Source organism: Pipra filicauda, unplaced genomic scaffold, assembly GCF_003945595.2.
Source record: "Pipra filicauda isolate LSUMZ 115617 unplaced genomic scaffold, ASM394559v2 scaffold245_size1146780_pilon, whole genome shotgun sequence".
Taxonomy (NCBI): domain Eukaryota; kingdom Metazoa; phylum Chordata; class Aves; order Passeriformes; family Pipridae; genus Pipra; species Pipra filicauda.
Genome location: NW_024104360.1, coordinates 501978 through 520133, shown reverse-complemented (window position 1 = coordinate 520133; position 18156 = coordinate 501978). Strand labels below are relative to the sequence as shown.

The 18156-nt window shown below is 38.1% G+C and overlaps 1 protein-coding gene across 6 annotated transcripts in view; it reads right to left on the bottom strand.

Moving 5' to 3' along the window:
• Positions 1-18156, bottom strand: part of EFR3A (EFR3 homolog A) — a 75932-nt gene that overhangs the window by 27558 nt on the left and 30218 nt on the right. For 5 of the 6 annotated variants that reach the window (XM_027712030.2, XM_027712031.2, XM_027712026.2 and 2 more), the window contains 4 exons: positions 14906-15027; positions 11173-11322; positions 6743-6880; positions 914-992 (listed from right to left, as the gene is read on the bottom strand). In XM_027712030.2, the coding sequence (XP_027567831.1) occupies positions 914-992; positions 6743-6880; positions 11173-11322; positions 14906-15027 (489 nt within the window). The remainder of the gene's footprint in view (positions 1-913; positions 993-6742; positions 6881-11172; positions 11323-14905; positions 15028-18156) is intronic. The other variant, XM_027712027.2, reaches the window with a different exon arrangement.

Sequence of the window (18156 nt, the reverse complement as noted above, 5' to 3'; positions counted from 1 at the left end):
CAGAAATTTATCAAAATTTCCATCAATTCATGACTAAATATGACTTCAAAAAAGTACCATAATAGATGAAGTGACACAGGTCCATTCAGCCCAGTATACAAAAGTTTACAGTCTTAAAATATCAAGGAACATCTACAGCACAGAGGAAGTGTGAAGTGGTCCTTCAGTGAGCTAACTGCAGTTCAAGGACTTCAGCACCATTAATGTAAATGCTGAGAAAACTCAGCTTTCATCTACAAACCTGGACTGTTATGACTTGATCTTCTGCGTGTCTGTTTGACACAAAGAATCAGACTTGGATCATGTTTATCACAGACAATCATATAATAGAATGGTTTGGGGTGGAAGGGACCTTAAAAATCACCCAGTTCCAACTCCCTTGTCATGGGTAGGAAACCTTCTGCTACACCACGGTACTCAGACCCACACAGACTGGTCTTGAACACTTCCAGGGATGGGGCATCCACAACTTCTCTGGGCAACCTGTACAGTGCCTCACCACCCTCACAGTGAAGAATTTCTCCGTAATATCCAATTTCCACCTTTCCTCCTTCAGCTTAAGGCCACAATACAGGCTGCTCATTAATGAAAATCTTGAGCACAACACAGTTCCATGTGAAGTTGGTTTCTTGAGCTGTAAAAACAGCACAGCTGTACTGGCACACAGAAATGACCAATTTGAGAGATCTATTTGTGAAGCACAATGCCAGATCAGTACAGCTATCCTAGTCCTTGTTCTGGAGCTTGCTGAAGGACCTCTGCACTACCTACCACTGGAGTTATTGAAAGGGATCTTTTGGATTCTTTGACTTCATCTACTGTCTACCACTATCATGGTAAGGTGAGCATTTAAACCTCTCTCATGTGCTCAAAACATGTATGCAAGGAAAAAAAACGCTGGAGAAAATCCTACCTGTATAGAATACATGATGATTTTAAAGCAGGAAACAGCAAATTCATTAGGATCCCATAGTCTGTGATGATCTAAATGCCTGTAAGCAAAAATTAAGAGACTTGAAATAATGACATTCTGCAGATATAACAAATGGTATCTTAGGGTTTTCTCAAAATTCATCCCAAAGGGATTATTTACTTACATAAAACTTCTAAAAAATGACTTATTAACTCAGTGAGAAATCTAGAACTTAAAAAAGGCATTTTTTTCAAGGTTTAGGACGTGATCACAATACATGCGGCTGAAACAGAAATGCCTGAGCTTCTAGTTCCAGAAATTTAAGGAATCTTGTCACTCCAAAGATATGCAGTTAAGAATATATACTATTTCCACACAAAATGCAAGCATAAAAATGGCTGTGACATTAGATGCTCACTTATGTGAGAGATATGCTGAAGAGGATGTTATAACACTGTGACAAACTTCTACTCTACAGAAGATAAATAATTTGTTTTTAATCACAAGCTAGAAAATAATTAGGGCTGAATGTTCCATTCAGAACAGAGACTCTTAAGATCTATTTTTCTTTTCATGGTGGTTTCATGAATAAAATATGTGGAAAACAAAAAAAAGCTACTCTTTATGCATATACACCTTTACGTCTGAAGCATTTCAACAGTTTCTGCAAGAAATATCAAAACAGAATCCAAATGATAAATGCACGGTTTTCTTTTTAAATGGGAGAGGAACCACAAATGACAAACTCTGTCAGAGTTTTAAGCAAATACAAGGAATTCTGCTTAAGCACTATGCTGAAAGTTATGAATAGGGCACACAAAGTTTTGCAAAAAGGAGATCTGAGTATCTGAAAAAGCATGACAAAAATAACTGCATTTTTCAATCTGGAAGACTGAAAGAAAAGGTAATTTTGGATGCATTTTAATTGCTATGATTTAGGTTTAAAAAAAACCATATGAAACTCAACAAATTCACCAAAAACCAACAAACAAACAGGCCAAACCAACCAAAAAACTTTCTAACAGAAACTGAATTTAGGTTGTGTTTCTAAACAGGTATCTCAGCTACAGAATCCTTACTGCTCTGCCCTTTCTCAAAGAACTTAGGAAACACGTGCTTCAAACAGCAAGCTCAAAAGCCCACAGGTGAAAGGAGTCAGTGCTCTGAACACAGGAGGACTGACTGGATGCTTAAACTTTCTCTGCCTAGAATATGGAGGTCTCAATTCACTCACTGGGCAGCTGCTCCCGGCAGTGACCCAGCTGCGTACACAGGTCTCCTTCAAGCTTGATTAAACCAGCTGATACAAAGCCATCCTCTCCTGTGCCCTAAATTATCTTGCAGTCCACTGCAGAGCTTAAAAAAAAAACTACTGCCATTTTGACACATTGCATACCTTTAATAGAAATCCCTACAGGAAAGAATGTCAGGGATTTTAAAGGTATTTTGCCTGTCAAAATAACAATAGATTTGCATTACTAAATATCAAACCTGACTACAAGGTATAATTAATCCTGCCTTGGGGTAGAAAAACAAACAAAATCACCTCTTTAAATCCTTCAGGGTATAGAGGGCATAATGTATTTATTCCTGTCTTCTTCCTTCTTAATATAATTTCAGTACAGTCCATCATTTCTTGTACATGATAGCTTATTTTGCCTAAACTATTTTATTTTTGTCTCATCAAATAGAAAATCATACTCTCCACTATTTTCTCCTGATTGGAACTGATCCCTTAATCTTTCAGGGCAGCATGTTTTCTCTGTTACCCTTGACAGTTCCTATTTATCTGCCCTAAAGATCCATTCAGGCAGATTACGGTCAACCACATCTTATATCATGTTAAAAAAAACCAAATTCCTCTCAAACCAAGATATACAGTTTTCTTCTTCCAGAAAGGCCAAGTATTAGCTGCTTCAGGTAGATGAACTGATGGGATGACAGCAGGGGGAAGATGACAGCCTAGGTTAAAGATCTGTGCAACAGCTTACTTTGTGTACTAGAATTTTCCTCCTAAGAACAGCAGTATTCGATTACTGTAGGTGACACATTTTAGTGATCATAACACAGTGTATTCAATGTAGTTTTGTTTTTGTAAAAGAGGGTAAAGGGTATTTTCAGCATGGTGCATTTACTTCGTTAAAATCGAGTCACACCTTGACTCCTTTTTTTTTTTTCAAATTACATTTATTTCAATAAAGAAGATCCAAGTAAGGTTACAAAAAATTTTACTGCTGGATTAACAAATGCCAAGCTGCCTTCCATTGACATCTGTTGCATATATGCGGCAAATGTACACAACTGGGTTTCTCAATTTAAAAGGAACAGCAGAACCAATCATGCAAATTACCTTATGGAGAGAGAGACAGCCACTAACGATGCCTGAACTCCCTCTCATTGTCACACATGCAAGCAATCCCTACAGTACAAGATGATAAACTGATACTGAGGATTAGAAAGCATAACTGAGGCATGCATGTATGGGAATACACAAAATAATCTGCTCACGCATCATGCACCAGTCTGTTAGTATTTGAAAGCCTTGCAGAGATGATGTGATAACCGACAAGAAAGGAAATACAGTAAGACAAACAGTTTTTACACTTGGGAAGTTTTTTATATTCATTAGGTTCCTGGATCTCTCTGATTCTGCCTAATCTATTCACCACTGCAAATTCATGCTAAGTAAGTCTCAACAGCTTCTGACTGTTGACACAACATAGAAAATTTTTTCAGGTAATGTTAATATAATTATTTTTTTTACTTTCATTAAGCAATTTCCCAGATCCATCTGTCAGATTTCATTAAAAATTATTACCTGAAAGTATTTAGCTACATGAAGACATTTATAACCATGGAGATTTTCTACCAAAGGCAAGGAAAATTAAGGTCAAGCCAAACCTGTATTAGGACACTGACTTCAGATTTCTACTATCTTCACTATTTTTAAATCCCTCAATCACTGAATACACCCAGTTTCATGATGACAGAAGCACTATTATCTCAGCTTTGCAAGGAAGTGATACCATGTTGCCTGATATTCCAGTGCCACATGAAGCAAATCTTCCAGTGGGGAATTGAATCTGTACCTTCAGTGTTAACGTAAGAGGCCTTATCTATTGCTCCAGAGTTTTCTTAAAAGCTGTAAAATTGTTGAAAATTGTTAGGAGAAATTGTTTTCTCATAAGCTCAGTCAGGTTTTTCAATCCGATAAAGTACAATGGACTCACTATCTTGAACTTTCATTCTACCTGTTGTGCTCACTCACAAAGTGAAGCTGATTAGATACAGCACTCCCTTTTTGTTTAGGAAAAACAGATTGAAATTGCATTTTCTGCATCTCTTGTTCTTCAATAATACTAAACCTTTACAGCAATCATTTCTAAAAGGACACATTTGGCAATTCTTCCTCAGAATGAACACAAAAATGGTGACCACAAAGACTGTCTATTTATAAAAGAGATGATATATTCTGAGCACCTGGTCATTATCTACTGATTTCAGTGCAGCATGTGGCACGCTGAGGTGCACACGCTTTGAATACATCAGGCTTTAGACTTTCAACAGGAAAAACAGGTATGACACCATCTCAAATCCCAAACCAAGCACTAACTCTTGTCTAGGGAATCAGGAATTATTTGTAGGAAACTTCCCTGATACTAAAGTGATACAAAAGACTGCAGTTACTGCACATGATGATAAAGTTTTGTGATAAACCCATCAAAAGAATTTAAAAGTGGTAAGAAAGAAGCTGCAATGTAGTTTAAAATAGTCCATTCAGACTTTTTGGCACCTAACTGTTCACTCTGGTGGCAGGTATTTGAGGAATGCAAATTTTAAATCTAGGGAAGAATGAGTATTTTTTAATTAAACACTCAACTTTGCAACATTTAAAATCCCATCAGGCTGCTATAACAGGTACGTATGGAAAATAAGAGAGTAGCATAGTTCTTTGTATTTAATGCTTTCTGGGGAAAAACAAAAGGATACAAAAATTTTCTGCCCTCAATACCAACCCTACCTTCCTTTGCAATTTCTGTTCTTAACAGCAGTAACTTAAAAATGACTTTTGGTAGCTTGAAAGTCCTTCAGTGTACTAATAAAATACTTAATACTTGTGGGAAGAACTAAGGCCATATAAGAGAACGTATTCCTGTAACAGAAGCATATCTTGAAAAATCTACAAGGAGCAAGCAGCTCTTCTCATCCCCAGGAAAAGCCAGGGTTTGAAAGTGCAGAGCTTCCTGCAAAGATTTATGCCTAGAACACGTGAACTTTCATAGAAACACAGAATGGTTGAGGTTGGAAGGGACTGTAAAGATCACTTAGTTCCCAACCCTGCTGTCATGGGATGGGACATCTTCCACTAGACCAGGTTGCTCAAAGCCCCATCCAACCTGGCCTTCCAACACTTCCAGGGATGGAGCATCCACAACTTCTCTGGGAAACCTGTGCCAGTGCTTCACCTCCCTCATAGCTAAGAATTTCTTCCTAATATCTAATCTAGATCTACCCTCTTTCAAGTCAAAGCCACGCCCCTATGTCCTACTGCTACACACACTTGTCATAAGTCCCTCTCCAGCTCTTTTGTGGCCCCATTTAGGCATGGAAGGGGCTCTAAGGTCTTCCCAGAGCCTTCTCTTCTCCAGGTTGAATAACCTCAACTCTCTCAGCCTCTCTTCATAGGAGAGGTGCTCCAGCCCCCTGATCATCTTTGGGGCCTCCTCTGGACTTGCTCCAACAGGTCCATGTCTTTCTTATGCTGGGGGCCCCAGAGCCAGACACAGTACTCCAGGTGAGGTCTCACGAGAGCAGAGCAGATGGGGAGAATCCCCTCCCTCTTTGATGCAGCCCAGGGCACGTTTGACTTTCCGGGCTGTCAGAGCACATTGCCAGGTATTGCTGGGCTGTTCATCAGCAAACACTCCCAAGTCCTTTCCCCCAGGGCTGCTCTCAATCCCTTCATCCCCCAGCCTGTACTGGTTCTGGGGATTGGCCTGACTCAGGTGCAGGACCTCATGCTGAACCTCATGAGGTTTTCACAGGTCCCACCTCTCAAGCCTGTCCCCATCCCTTGGGATGCCATCCCTTCCCTCTTGAGTTTGACTGCACGACACAGCTTGGTGTTACTGGACAATTTTATGAGGGTGCACTCAATCCCACTGTCTATATCACTGACAAAGATGTTAAACAGTGCTGGCCCATTACCAACCCCCGGGGAGCACCACCTGTCACTGATCTCCACTTGGACATGGAGCCTGGAAAACCTCCCTGTACGCCATGACCCTCTGCTCTGCTGTGCGATGTGCCTCAACAGAGCTGGGAGATAAATGTCTGCTTTGCAACAGACATTTAACAGAGGTGAAAGAGGGAGACTTATCTCAATGCTTGTAGCTTTTTTCACAACATATTTTTAAGGAATCAACGGGGCAAACGCTGAGAACTGAAAATCACTGGACTTAACTTGGCAGTATAAATTGCAACTTTTGTTGTGCTATTTGTATCTTACTTGGTTTGTCTCTCCACTGATTGCAACACTCATCTATGGGAAATTAATATCTTGAATAAACAGATTCACGTTGAAAAAAAAAAGGCCATCTGAGGCAACGATCTATCCAAACCATTGTATTCACTTCTGAAATCCGTTTTCTCTGTAACTACCTTCGAGTTAATATACAGGCAACAAAGAGGTGAGATGAAAAGAGGAGTAATTTTTTGAAGAAACATGAATGGAATCCTTTGGGTTGAAAAGGAGGAAGGAATTTAGTGCAACAGAAAAGAGGATGAAATAAAGAAAATCTCTTAACACGTCATGAATTTTTAACTTACGCAAAAACTGGTCTGACAGCATTATTCATATTTCCATAGGTTGCTCGTCCTAGTAGTTCTCTGAAACAATTCTCGGCCAGCAGAGCAGGATTCTCCTCTTTCTCTCCTCCTGTCGGAGAGGATGGAGGGCCTGTTCTGCTGAAATAAGACAAAATACATTGCTTATCCTACTGATTAATATTCAGCCTCCTTACTGTACCCATCCTTGGTACTAAACCACTCATGACTCACACTCTTGATCTAGGCAGAAACTGTATCTCAAATATGCATCAAACCAGAATTCTGAATAAAATATTTTATTCTCTTATAGCTGGACTATAAACCCACACAGTACTAACCACTGTATTAATATACATTTATATGGCAAAACCAAAGGCTGCTAATACTGAGTTAAATTGTTAAATTGTTACCCTCTCCATTTTGACAAACCACTACCTGTTGCCAATGATGAAAAAGGCTGTGAAACCATGAAAAATGTCAGGCAGAATCTTAGTCATTTTGTTCGGATTAATGATCTCATTCACCTGCCCACTACTGAATCCATACTGTGTGGGTGAGTGTTAAATGAAACTCTAGTACTTCTGCAAAAACAGATGGCTTGTGAGTTGAAAAAAAAAAAAAGTCTGATTGAAGTAATTAGAACATTATCACCCACACAGTTACCTCTAGATAGGTAGTGCAGAAGTTGGTCACCTTCTAACTGGTGTCTCCCATCATTACAACGGACAGAGCACAGCTTAGCCCCTCAGCCAAGCTGGGGGTGCTGGGGTAAAAACAGTTCAGAAAGAAAGCAAACAGCTCCCCCTCAGGCACCTCCATTACTTATCAAGAAACACTGTACCTACAGGTGGTTTAAACACATTACAGAAACTTAAGTGAGGATTCATTCACCTACATTAACATTATGCACCTATGCATTAGGAGATTTATTTTAAATTGCAGAAATCAGTACACTAAATCTTTAAACATTATTTCAGCTCTGCAGCTAAAATTTGTGAGATAAATATGTTTAAAAATGTTCACCAAGAGCACCACCTTTAGTTAAGGTTCACTCTTCAACATCATAAAACCTCAGTTTCAGAGCATTATAAAAAGTTGCAAACTGAAATACCACTACTCAAATGAACATGTTGACATCATAGTTGTCATATATCTTTCTGATAGCAAAAGATTTTCTACTGTTTCAATACTACTGAAATCTAAAAGCAGCAATATAAAAATCCTGTTGCCTCTGGTAACATCGGCGTTTCAGAATTACCACAACATTGTCAGCTTGTCAGATTTTAATAACAGAAGAGCCTCAGGCACCCTGTTATGTAAGTAAGGAGAAATACTTTTACAAATGCACCATGATTAGAATTTTAAAAGGCATGACAATTTATATATAATCCACCACGAGTACCACTAAACTACAGCTTTATTCAACTGCTGTGCCACTTAATCTCCCTTTTTTCCCCCCCGTATTGCCTAGAATCACATCTAGGCAGATGGGCATCCTTCTCAGCACAGAGAAGGTACAAATGACACTGTAGGTACTGTCATTCCCATTGCTGTTTTGACTGATTCCCTAAAATGCAGCAGCTTTGCAAAGGTAGGTGGGTGGGGAGGAAAAAGCAAGCAGACTGCAGAACACACAGAGCGAGGCTGTCTGGCAGAACGCCAGTTAAAATGCAGTAGAAGTAAGTTATGTTTTAAGTGCTCGTATACGCAAACCCACAGAAGCTGACTTCTCAGCCCTGCCTGGAGTCTTATTTTAGAACAAGTTAAAGGATGAAATTGCAATCCAGTATTCCTCATATAAAACATTAGTCTCTGACTGCATAGGAACATTCAAAACTATCTTGTGTTGTCTGTAGGAATCACATTTTATTTTGAACAGCACCTACGTAAAAGTGTTTCTCATGAAGTGTTCCTTGGCATTATCCATGAAAGACAATGAACAGAAAACTATGCTTTTTAGTTTCAGAGAAAAGCTTCATGCAGCCTCTCGAGTTTCCATTCCAAATGAGCAATTCATACTCATTTTGTTTCACTGACTTGGCTTTTACAGAAATATCAGAAAACATCTGACAATCTCTAACAGAAGAAGTGGCAACAAGGAAATGGAAGGAGGATGCGTTGAAGTTCAGCAGTTTGAACAGCAAACACCTTATCAAAGGCTTGAACTGGCTTAGAGCAACTCAGCATCTCAAGCATTAGACTTCTTTAATACCACATAACCAGGATTGGCCAAAAAAAATGACAGGACATGTGAAGTAAGACAACCACCACTCATGAGCAGAGTAGCTGCAGGATTGTTTGACTGTGATTTAATAACCCTGAAAAAAAAAATACATTCTAACCTACCAATAAACCAGAATTTGTATGAACATTATAGATATATTAGAAGGATTCAAAGTCAAGTTTACAAGTGCTAGAGTGTCCTTCTGCCTGAAACAAGGCTGGCATGTTTAGCCAGTGAATTACCAATTTCATACATCCCTTCCCCATTTTAGAGATGCACATAAATAGACATACAAGTCACGTCATGTCTGATAAACACATAACTAGACTGTGCATTCAGACATATGAACAAATAATGGCATCCAAGAATACAATTACCTTTTTAAAACGTTGTTTAAATAGTAAATTCTTAACTCCAAAAAGTGTCTCTTCTGACAGGTACTCAGAAGAATCTTCAATTAATATATTACAGTTCCACAAATTAAAATTACACTGACCTTTAAAGTAAGATTTACCTTACACGTAGTTCCGCTTTAACCAAAAGTCATTCTTTTCCATGGACCTAAGTTGGGGGTATTTTCTGGAATTTCTGCTCTTTCTCACATAATGCTTTGATTCCATCTGCCAGAACAATATGCCTCCTACTCCTACTCTTCAAGATGTCTCTGTTTGTGCTCCACAAATATGAAGTCACCCATAAAATGAGAAATTCCGTGTAACACCACTTAGGGCCAGCAGATCAACAATTTACAAATACAGTTTTCAGCTTTTCTGTTATATGCACATCATACAAGGCCCCTACTCACCACTTAGAAAATCATTAGTCTTTTTTTTTTTCTGTTGTATGTGCATTATAGAACAAGATTCAAAGAGACAGTTCAGATATTTAAGTAACAGTTACTTTTTGACAGATTTGTTTTTCTACCACCACTATTGCATTGCTCAACAGATGATAAAAATCAGTCCTGCAGGACATATAAACTGATCTGCTTTAAGTGGTTAATCTGAATCCTACTTCATTCAGCTTTCTATCAGTAGTTAATTTATTTTGCTATATAAAGGGAAGTGCACACCTGAGGGCTCTGTAAAGATTAACATAGGAAAGGGCCCACCTGCAGCCAGGAGCCCTCTAAGAGCAAGCAAAGGCAAACCAGATTCTCCTTGTTCAAACAGCACCTTCAGAAACCTTAGTCTCTTACTCAAATCACTCTTCAGATGTAAAATTCAAGTAGGCATCTCAGTACATATTGTCTGGGCCCTCAGTTATATGCACACAGACAACTATTGATTTTAGTCATTTAGCCTGAAAATTTGCTTTAGAGAAGAGACAGGTACTGGGACTTAGAAATAAGAGAAGAAAAATAAGGCTGAGGAACGGAAAAATAAATGCCACCAAAACTCAAACCAAAAAAATGAAACCTGACAGAAAGCTCAGTGAAAGCATGAAAAGTCTGTTGTTATAGAAAGGCTGCTGAGCCTCTTGTCAAGCAAGTTTTGAAGCAGCTAGGGTTGGACATGGAATGAATATTTAAGCTTGCCTGCACAGCTGAAGTTGGTTTTATGGAAATTTCCCAGTGCTACCAATACACAGTTTTTACACCTACAGAGTATTTAACCACAAATACAGACTTTTCAATTGTAAAGTGACTGGCATCTCCTCAACTTTAATAATCACAGACACCTTTTGAAGATCTTTTTGCATACCTGGCAGGTACTGTGCCTAGGAGTCATCGAAAGCAAAAAAAGAGTTTCTATAAGTAAACTTTAAATCCTTACTTTATGTACTGCTGCAGCCAGGACAGACAGTTGTTGCTAATGGTTAATGGGAATTAAACCTTAAATTTTTAACAAATATAAGTAGTAAAGTCATTTGAGTCACCTAAAAGCCTGCACATAGTTATCTCTGCATCTGATATTATAAAACACTATTTTACAATTTGTATCAAGTCAAAACATGGATATACAATTTCTGGAGCAACTTTAAGGCCAATAGAAGCTAGAACAAGTGAAGAAAAAGAGGTGGCCACTACTTTGAGACAAGAAACATTGAGTCGTTATGCAGAGCTGTGCTATCAGTTTCAACGAGCCTCAGCTAGTAAAGGTTAGTTTGTTGTTTCCACTAAAAAAAAAAGAAAAAGATATCCATCACAAAAACTAAGCCTAGATACTGCTTAAAAAAGCATGCCAGTGATAAGGAACAAAATTACCTGTCGATATCTTCTATTTTCTGCATGTTGAACAGCAATGATGGTACGATCTTGTCCATGTGCTGAGGTTCCCATATAGTTGCTCGAAGTTCATCGTTAACTGTTTTTCGAACCACTCCCTGAATGCCCCTGATTCCAGCAATTCGGATCCTAAGGAAGGAATAAAAGGAATTACAGAGAACAAGAAACACAGCACCTCCTAGTATAGCTCTTTACCTACTGGGCAGCAGTAATTACGTAGCATGGAATTCCAGTAGGTTCTCACAAGCAGCAATTGGGAAAATTGGCCAATTCAGTAAGGTTGCCCATATTTTCTCCAAACCCTTTTAAAACCCATAAGGAACCTGACAAAACCAACAACTAAATAGAAGATGACCTGTCAGGATGGAGCTGACACTGATCAATGAAGACTCAAACTGTGTATACCACCTCTGACAAAAGTCATGAACTCTTCCCCAATTTACTCCCCGCTGGTCGAAATTTTGTGCAATTTCAACCTATTCCAGTGCTGAAGAAAAACGCTGTGAAGTGACCACAGCACCACTGCAGTAACACCTGGCACAGCCATGGGATCAAGGCCTTAAAATTTGAAATTAAGGCTACAGATTAATCAGAAAGGATCTCTCCAGATTTCTTAAGGGTTCAGAAGACGGAGAGTAAAGAATGATTCTGTCAGCTTAAGCCCGATGTATAAAAGGAATCACCACTTTTATCCTAAAACTGTTTGAATGAAACCAACTGAGAACTAATCAACAAAAATGAAATAATAAAAAGAAAAAAATAATTTCAATAAAGGCCCTGGTCTAACTTCCAGCTGTTTTCATTATTTTGTTAAACAAAAATAGCTTGCAGGAAAATCTGTGCAATGAAATGAGTAGCAAAATACTCTTTTTTGAAATGGTAATAACGTATTAGCCATTATAATAAATGCTAGAAAAAAATTTTACTTCTTGAGAGTGGTACAGCTGCCAGGTGAAATAAGCACAAGCTTCATTAAAATTTGAAATTATTTCTATCAAAATCTATACCTCATTTTTTAAATCTTGATTTCAGTATGGACAACACACAACTAGCCCTTGCTCAATCAAATTCACTGAATTAAAATATTTGTAAGATGAAATACAGAGGTAACCAAATTTTATAATTAATATTTTTGTTTCTATTTCAATTTGTAAATACTTAAATCTGTAGCCTCCTATATTTTAGCTATTTCTGAAAAAAATCATGTACATTGAATATGGATCTGATGCCATTCTAGACCTTTTGAGATAGTTTTAATAGGATTATATGCAAAGTAGGTAAGAAAACGGATGCATAAACAGACAGAAAAGCACTTGATATTGCTGTACTACAACTACAGTGCAGTATCTAATATTGAGTTTTCAATATTAACAACCTAAGATTGACATTTAAGACCCAGAGCCTTCAGAAATTTACCAATGAAACTTTTTTTTAATTATTAGATCTTAAGGCAATCAAGATTTGCTGATATTGTGGCTTTAGATACATTAAATACTAGCACTGACCTCCCCTGACAAAAGGGAAATCTCACTTACTGGGGAGATTCCAGTTCAGGCTCAGAAGCCCACTTTACCTGACAACAACCACACGTGTAGGTGAGGTTCAAGCTCCCACTCAAGCCACTCAGTTCAGTGGAACCTCAAGTCATGTAGGTGAACAGCAAATGCAGATGTCTGGTTTAGGATCAGATGAACTACCCCGTCCCCCATCAATGGTATTGACTGGTTGTGATACCTGCATTTAGAAATGTCCTCTGCAGTCACAGCTGATTGTTGAATTACCTCAGAACCAACAAACCTGCCGTGCCAACTCCAAGAATGATTGCTGCTCACAAAGATCTCTTTTAAAGAGAGACATTTAAACTGTCTAGGATGATGTGGAAAAAGCCATATTGCTATACATTTGGTTACCCTCAGTAAAAAAAAATTTCACATGTGGGAAAAAGGCCACAGTTTTGTGTACTGGAGCGCCACTAGCACTAATTTCATGTTCTTACTATTGCACAAAAGGATGAAAAGAGTGTGTGGAAGTAGTGAGGAAAGTGCAGCATCAAATTTCATCGCACAGGAAAGGTTTCATTCCTCTAAACAAGGCTCAGACAGGGAGTAAAGCCAAGATTACATTTAATTTAAGGTCATGTATAATATTATGTCACTCAGATGAAATTCCTCCCTGTCTAAGGGTACACCAACATGGGAAACTGAAGCACAGATAACAGTGCAAGCTGCCAATCTGGAGAGCAAAAGGTTAGCCCAGTTCTCTTACTCCTAGAGCAATCGCAGTTTTGGGGCATTTTACTCTGAGATATCCTTGTGACAGGTAGATCATACTTGATATATGAATCAGGGATGTCCTAGTCACTTAACTTATTCCATATTCCAGTTCATTACCAATATTAGCTCTCATTTGGTGAAAGCAATGGAGGTGAAAGCAATGCTGAAAATCCTGAGCTGAGCTTCATGTCTGAACCTCTTATGAAACGTTTTACGGTCAGTAAGTAGTTGAACATTTCTGGTTTAGTTTCACTAAACCTAAAAATATAAAATATCCAAAAGCTCATTGAAACCTTTATGAATACTATTTGCAATAATCAGCTTTAGGTAAATACACTGTACCTGACTGAAGCCTAAGTTATGAGGTAGCTGCATGATATACCAGCTTCACTGGTGACACCTCTTTAAGAAGTTTCCATCCCATTTGCCCTTTGGTCCCTGAGTACAAGTCCTTAAAAAATGGATGGTGTAAACCCAAATCTTCCTAAAGGGAAAGCTGGTGGGGGCAGGGGTAATGGTACAGGCAAAGCAGGCAGATTTAATTCTGACCCTTTTAGAGTTTACAAGCAGAACCCTACGCACAGCCGTAGGGCAACAAATAAAATAGCAGCAAATAACTAAATATAAGGAGAAATTATTTTGGGGGTTTATGTTTGGGGTTTCTTCCTCCTAATCAATGTACGCAGTATTCATTCATTTTGAAAATACAGTTCACAGATTTCTGAAGCTGCAAATTTTCAGAAAAATCCTTATGCACTGCAGCTAATGTAACAACAGTACACCTGAAGGGTGGAATAAATGCTCAGCACACGGACTTGTCATAGTTGGATAAAAAGCTTAAGGCACGGAAACAGAAAAAACTACTACAACGGAGATGTAAATAATATAAACTGAAAAGCCTTATGTTTTCCAAAATGCTCAGGAGTTAAACACCGATTGCCGATTCCTGTGACGGACACATCCGCCAGGGGGAGCCGCAGGAAAACAAACTGCGGTGCTTACGTAAGAACGGAAACCTTTGGAATTCTCATCCATGCAGGCGCTTCAGTTTCACACACGTGAGCATACTTCAGACATCTCAGACAATTCAATTTTAATGCGTAATTCTCAAATAGCAGTCTCCAAATATGCTTTTGCTGTTCATATAAGTAGCCCAGTTATTTCTCAAGTAAGTTATGAACTCACACATTTACAGTAATAAGCGGTGCCTTTCTGGGGAGAACCCACACAGTCTGAGAGGCACTAGTCAGGTAAAATTACACTTAAATATTCTAGGAATGCCAGCTACCTAAGATTTGCAATATTTGGTGCTATTTAAAAAGTCAGACTTTCATTTTCTTCCTGTGAACTACTCCATTAAATACCCTAATAAAAACTGTATTACACACAATATTAATGTGTCAAGACAGTTTTCTGTAATTCATACAGAATGCACTTACTCAGTTTGTATTTCTGGATCGGGGTAACACGAATGACACATGGCACTGAACCGAGACACAAAGAAGTCGTAGCGTCTGTGATAGGAAGGTGTGTCTTCCTCAATGTTGGCAAATTTGACAAACTGGAAAAAGAAATACATTTTAAAAAGTTTTTAGTATCAATTTCCCCTAATAGAACAATGAGTACTAAGCTTCATTTAAGAAGCAACATAAACCATCTGTATTAATGTACGAATCTAGATTTGACAACACTTTAAAACTTCAGAGAAGAAAAATTTGAATTAGAGAATTTTCTTTTAAAGTCTTTCCACTAGAACTTCATTTAGATAATGATGAAAGGGTGCAACTACATGAAATACAACATACTATGCAATATGGAAACATCTAACACTTCAACACTGAGTGTCATCAATTGGTAGAATCATTAAGGTTGGAAAAGACCCTTAGGATCATCAGGGCCAACCATTTACCTAACACAAGTACACCAGTAAACCACATGTTTAAATAACTCCATGGTGACTCAACCACTTCCCTGGAAAGCCTGGTTCAATGCTTGATAACTATTTCAGTGAAGAAATTTTCCCTAATATCCAACCTAAACCTCCCCTGGCACAACTTGAAGCCATTTCCTCTTTTCCTATCTCTTGAAATTTGGGAGAAGAGACTGACCCCCACCCAGCTATACCCTTCTCTCAGGTGCTTGTAGAGAGCAGTCCAAGCAATCAAATGGTCCACTGACACTACCAGGTTACCTACATTCTGACTTACCAAAGTCCAAGGGAAATAAACTTGGAGCCATACTGTCAATTCTATCTTGGCAAAAATGAAAAAGGAGTCAGGGAATTACAAGCCAGTCAACTTTAATTCCATTCACAGAGAGACACTTAAAAAAAAAAAAAAGCCAATTTGCAAACATCTACCAAGTATCGAAGGGGTAAGCAACAGTCAACATGGATTTGTCAAGAACAAATCACATCAATCCATCTTATTCCTATGACAAGGAAATAAATTTTGTGAATCCAGATGAAGTAGCATCTGTCAAATCTTAAATTCAGTGATGCTATTGACAAAAAAATACACAAAATTCTCAAAGGGAAGCTAGAAAAACACTGTCAAAAGAACACTCTCCATAAAGCAGATGGAAAGTAATTTGGAAAAAAACCCCTGGAAACTCTTGTAAATCATGAAAGTACAAAGTACTGAGTGAACTTCTGGAGGGGCCTGTCTGGAATACAGAAGAATTTGAGTTTCACTAGAGACTTAGACGGCAGAGTTGGCTCACCAAATTTGCAAAGAACACTAAACTGGCCAGAGTTACAGGCACACTTGACACCTGGTTCATGACAAACTGGAAACAGGACCTGAAGATGGAAGGAGGTTGCAAACCACCACTTTAAAACAGCTGTACAAATACAAGCCAGAAACAGCTGAATGCAGAAAAGGAACTTGGTCAATGCTGTAATAATGGCATGAAAAACAAACCAATATATTTTGATACATCTGTACTGCTCATGACACCTATGAAGAAACTTTTGCCATCTAATTGGGCCTAGTAAGCCCTTAGATGAAATGCTGCATACAGCTGAAACATCAGCGCTGAAGATGGTGATTAACTGATACAGTCCTTCAATTATTGAAGGGATGAACAAAGCTTTAGATAAACATCTGTTAAAACAGACTGAAAGACATTAAATTATCTAGTCTAGAGCTGCCTAAAAGATAGCAATCTGACAATGTACAGAAGAAAGTTATAAAAAAGAAAAGAAATAAATGGTTTTCTTTGTCCAATGGTAATAGGAAAAGCAGTAATGGGCTTACACTGAAGCAAAGCCTGTCTAAGTTAGACATTAAAAAACCCTCCTTTCTAAAGTGAGCAGACTGCCTAAAGACTTTTTGGATTCTCCACCACTGACAGTTCTAAGAACAGACTACAAACAGAAGGAAAAAGGAAAACGAAATGTCATCAGGAAAGGTTGAACATGGTGCAGGTTCTGCCCTGAAGCAGAGTGATGTCCCAGTAAGAACCGAACCCTCTGCTTTTACCCACTCCAGTGTCATTCTTACCAATTCCTAAGCACAGGCTGAGGCATTTCTTTTATACTTTCCATGATGCAGAACCTGCTTTTATCAGTACATGACCCATCTACATCTAGACAAGCCCAAAGCACCGTAGCATAATCTCCAGCACACTGATTTGGGGAAGTTTTGAGGTTTTCGAGTGGAAGTGAATGAAAAAAAACCAATCATTTTTCTACTCTTTTGTTTAGTCTTTTTCTGTTTTATCTAGAACACTTTCAGCTGCACTACCCACTAAAAGCTACAGGGGCAGTTGAAAATGATAGAGTTTGTCAAAGTACATTCTCAGCTATTACTGAAAATGGAGCAAAATTGTATAATACGAGTCCATTTTTATAAGTCATTCTGTTAGGAATATCCTGTATTTCACGTGGTAAGAAAGTGACAGAAGTCAAAAAGTCAAAATTCAATTCTGTATGGACTCCTGCCACACACTGAAAAACAATCCACAAACAGCACCTATAAGTCTTCTTCAATACAGTAAATAATGAAAATGAGTGTTTCCTTCTCAAGTGACCCTGGAAAATGCTTTATATGTCTTATGTCTCCCTGTTTTGTTTCATGGAATTGTTGATATCAAAACAGAGATAGATTTTTCAAATTCTTTTTAAAGAAAAGAATTTCTTTAGTTCTTACAACTTAATAAGGCATAAAGACCAACTATTATCAAAAATCCCAGACAATATGATCTTAGTATCGTATTGTCTTAGACATTCAAGTGTTCAAGTCTGCAATTGATTCACCCAGCAAACTTCCATAAAAGTAGGTAAGAGAATGGAAACAAAGTCTGAAGAACACAGAGCACTATGAGAATGGCTGTGAGAACAAAAATATTAACTCATGTAGAATTTAATATCAACATTTAATTTAATATTACTTAAACACAAAATTATTTGATTGACAGGCTCTGCCAACATGAAAACTTACACTCTAAGACCTGTTTTGCTTGTGGAAACAAAAAAAAAAAAAGCAGATTTCTGCTACCACAAAATTGCTTTTTAAGAATAAAAGATGAATTGAGCCCAAGAAAGTGTCAGGAACTCCCTTCTACATTGTGGTGCAGCTTTATAGCAGGGAAGCAAAGACCATGAAGTTACATCTCTTTAAATGGCATGCACAGGAAAATGTCCAGAAGGGACAAAGTTTTTTTATGTCCTTATGTCTATAACAAAACA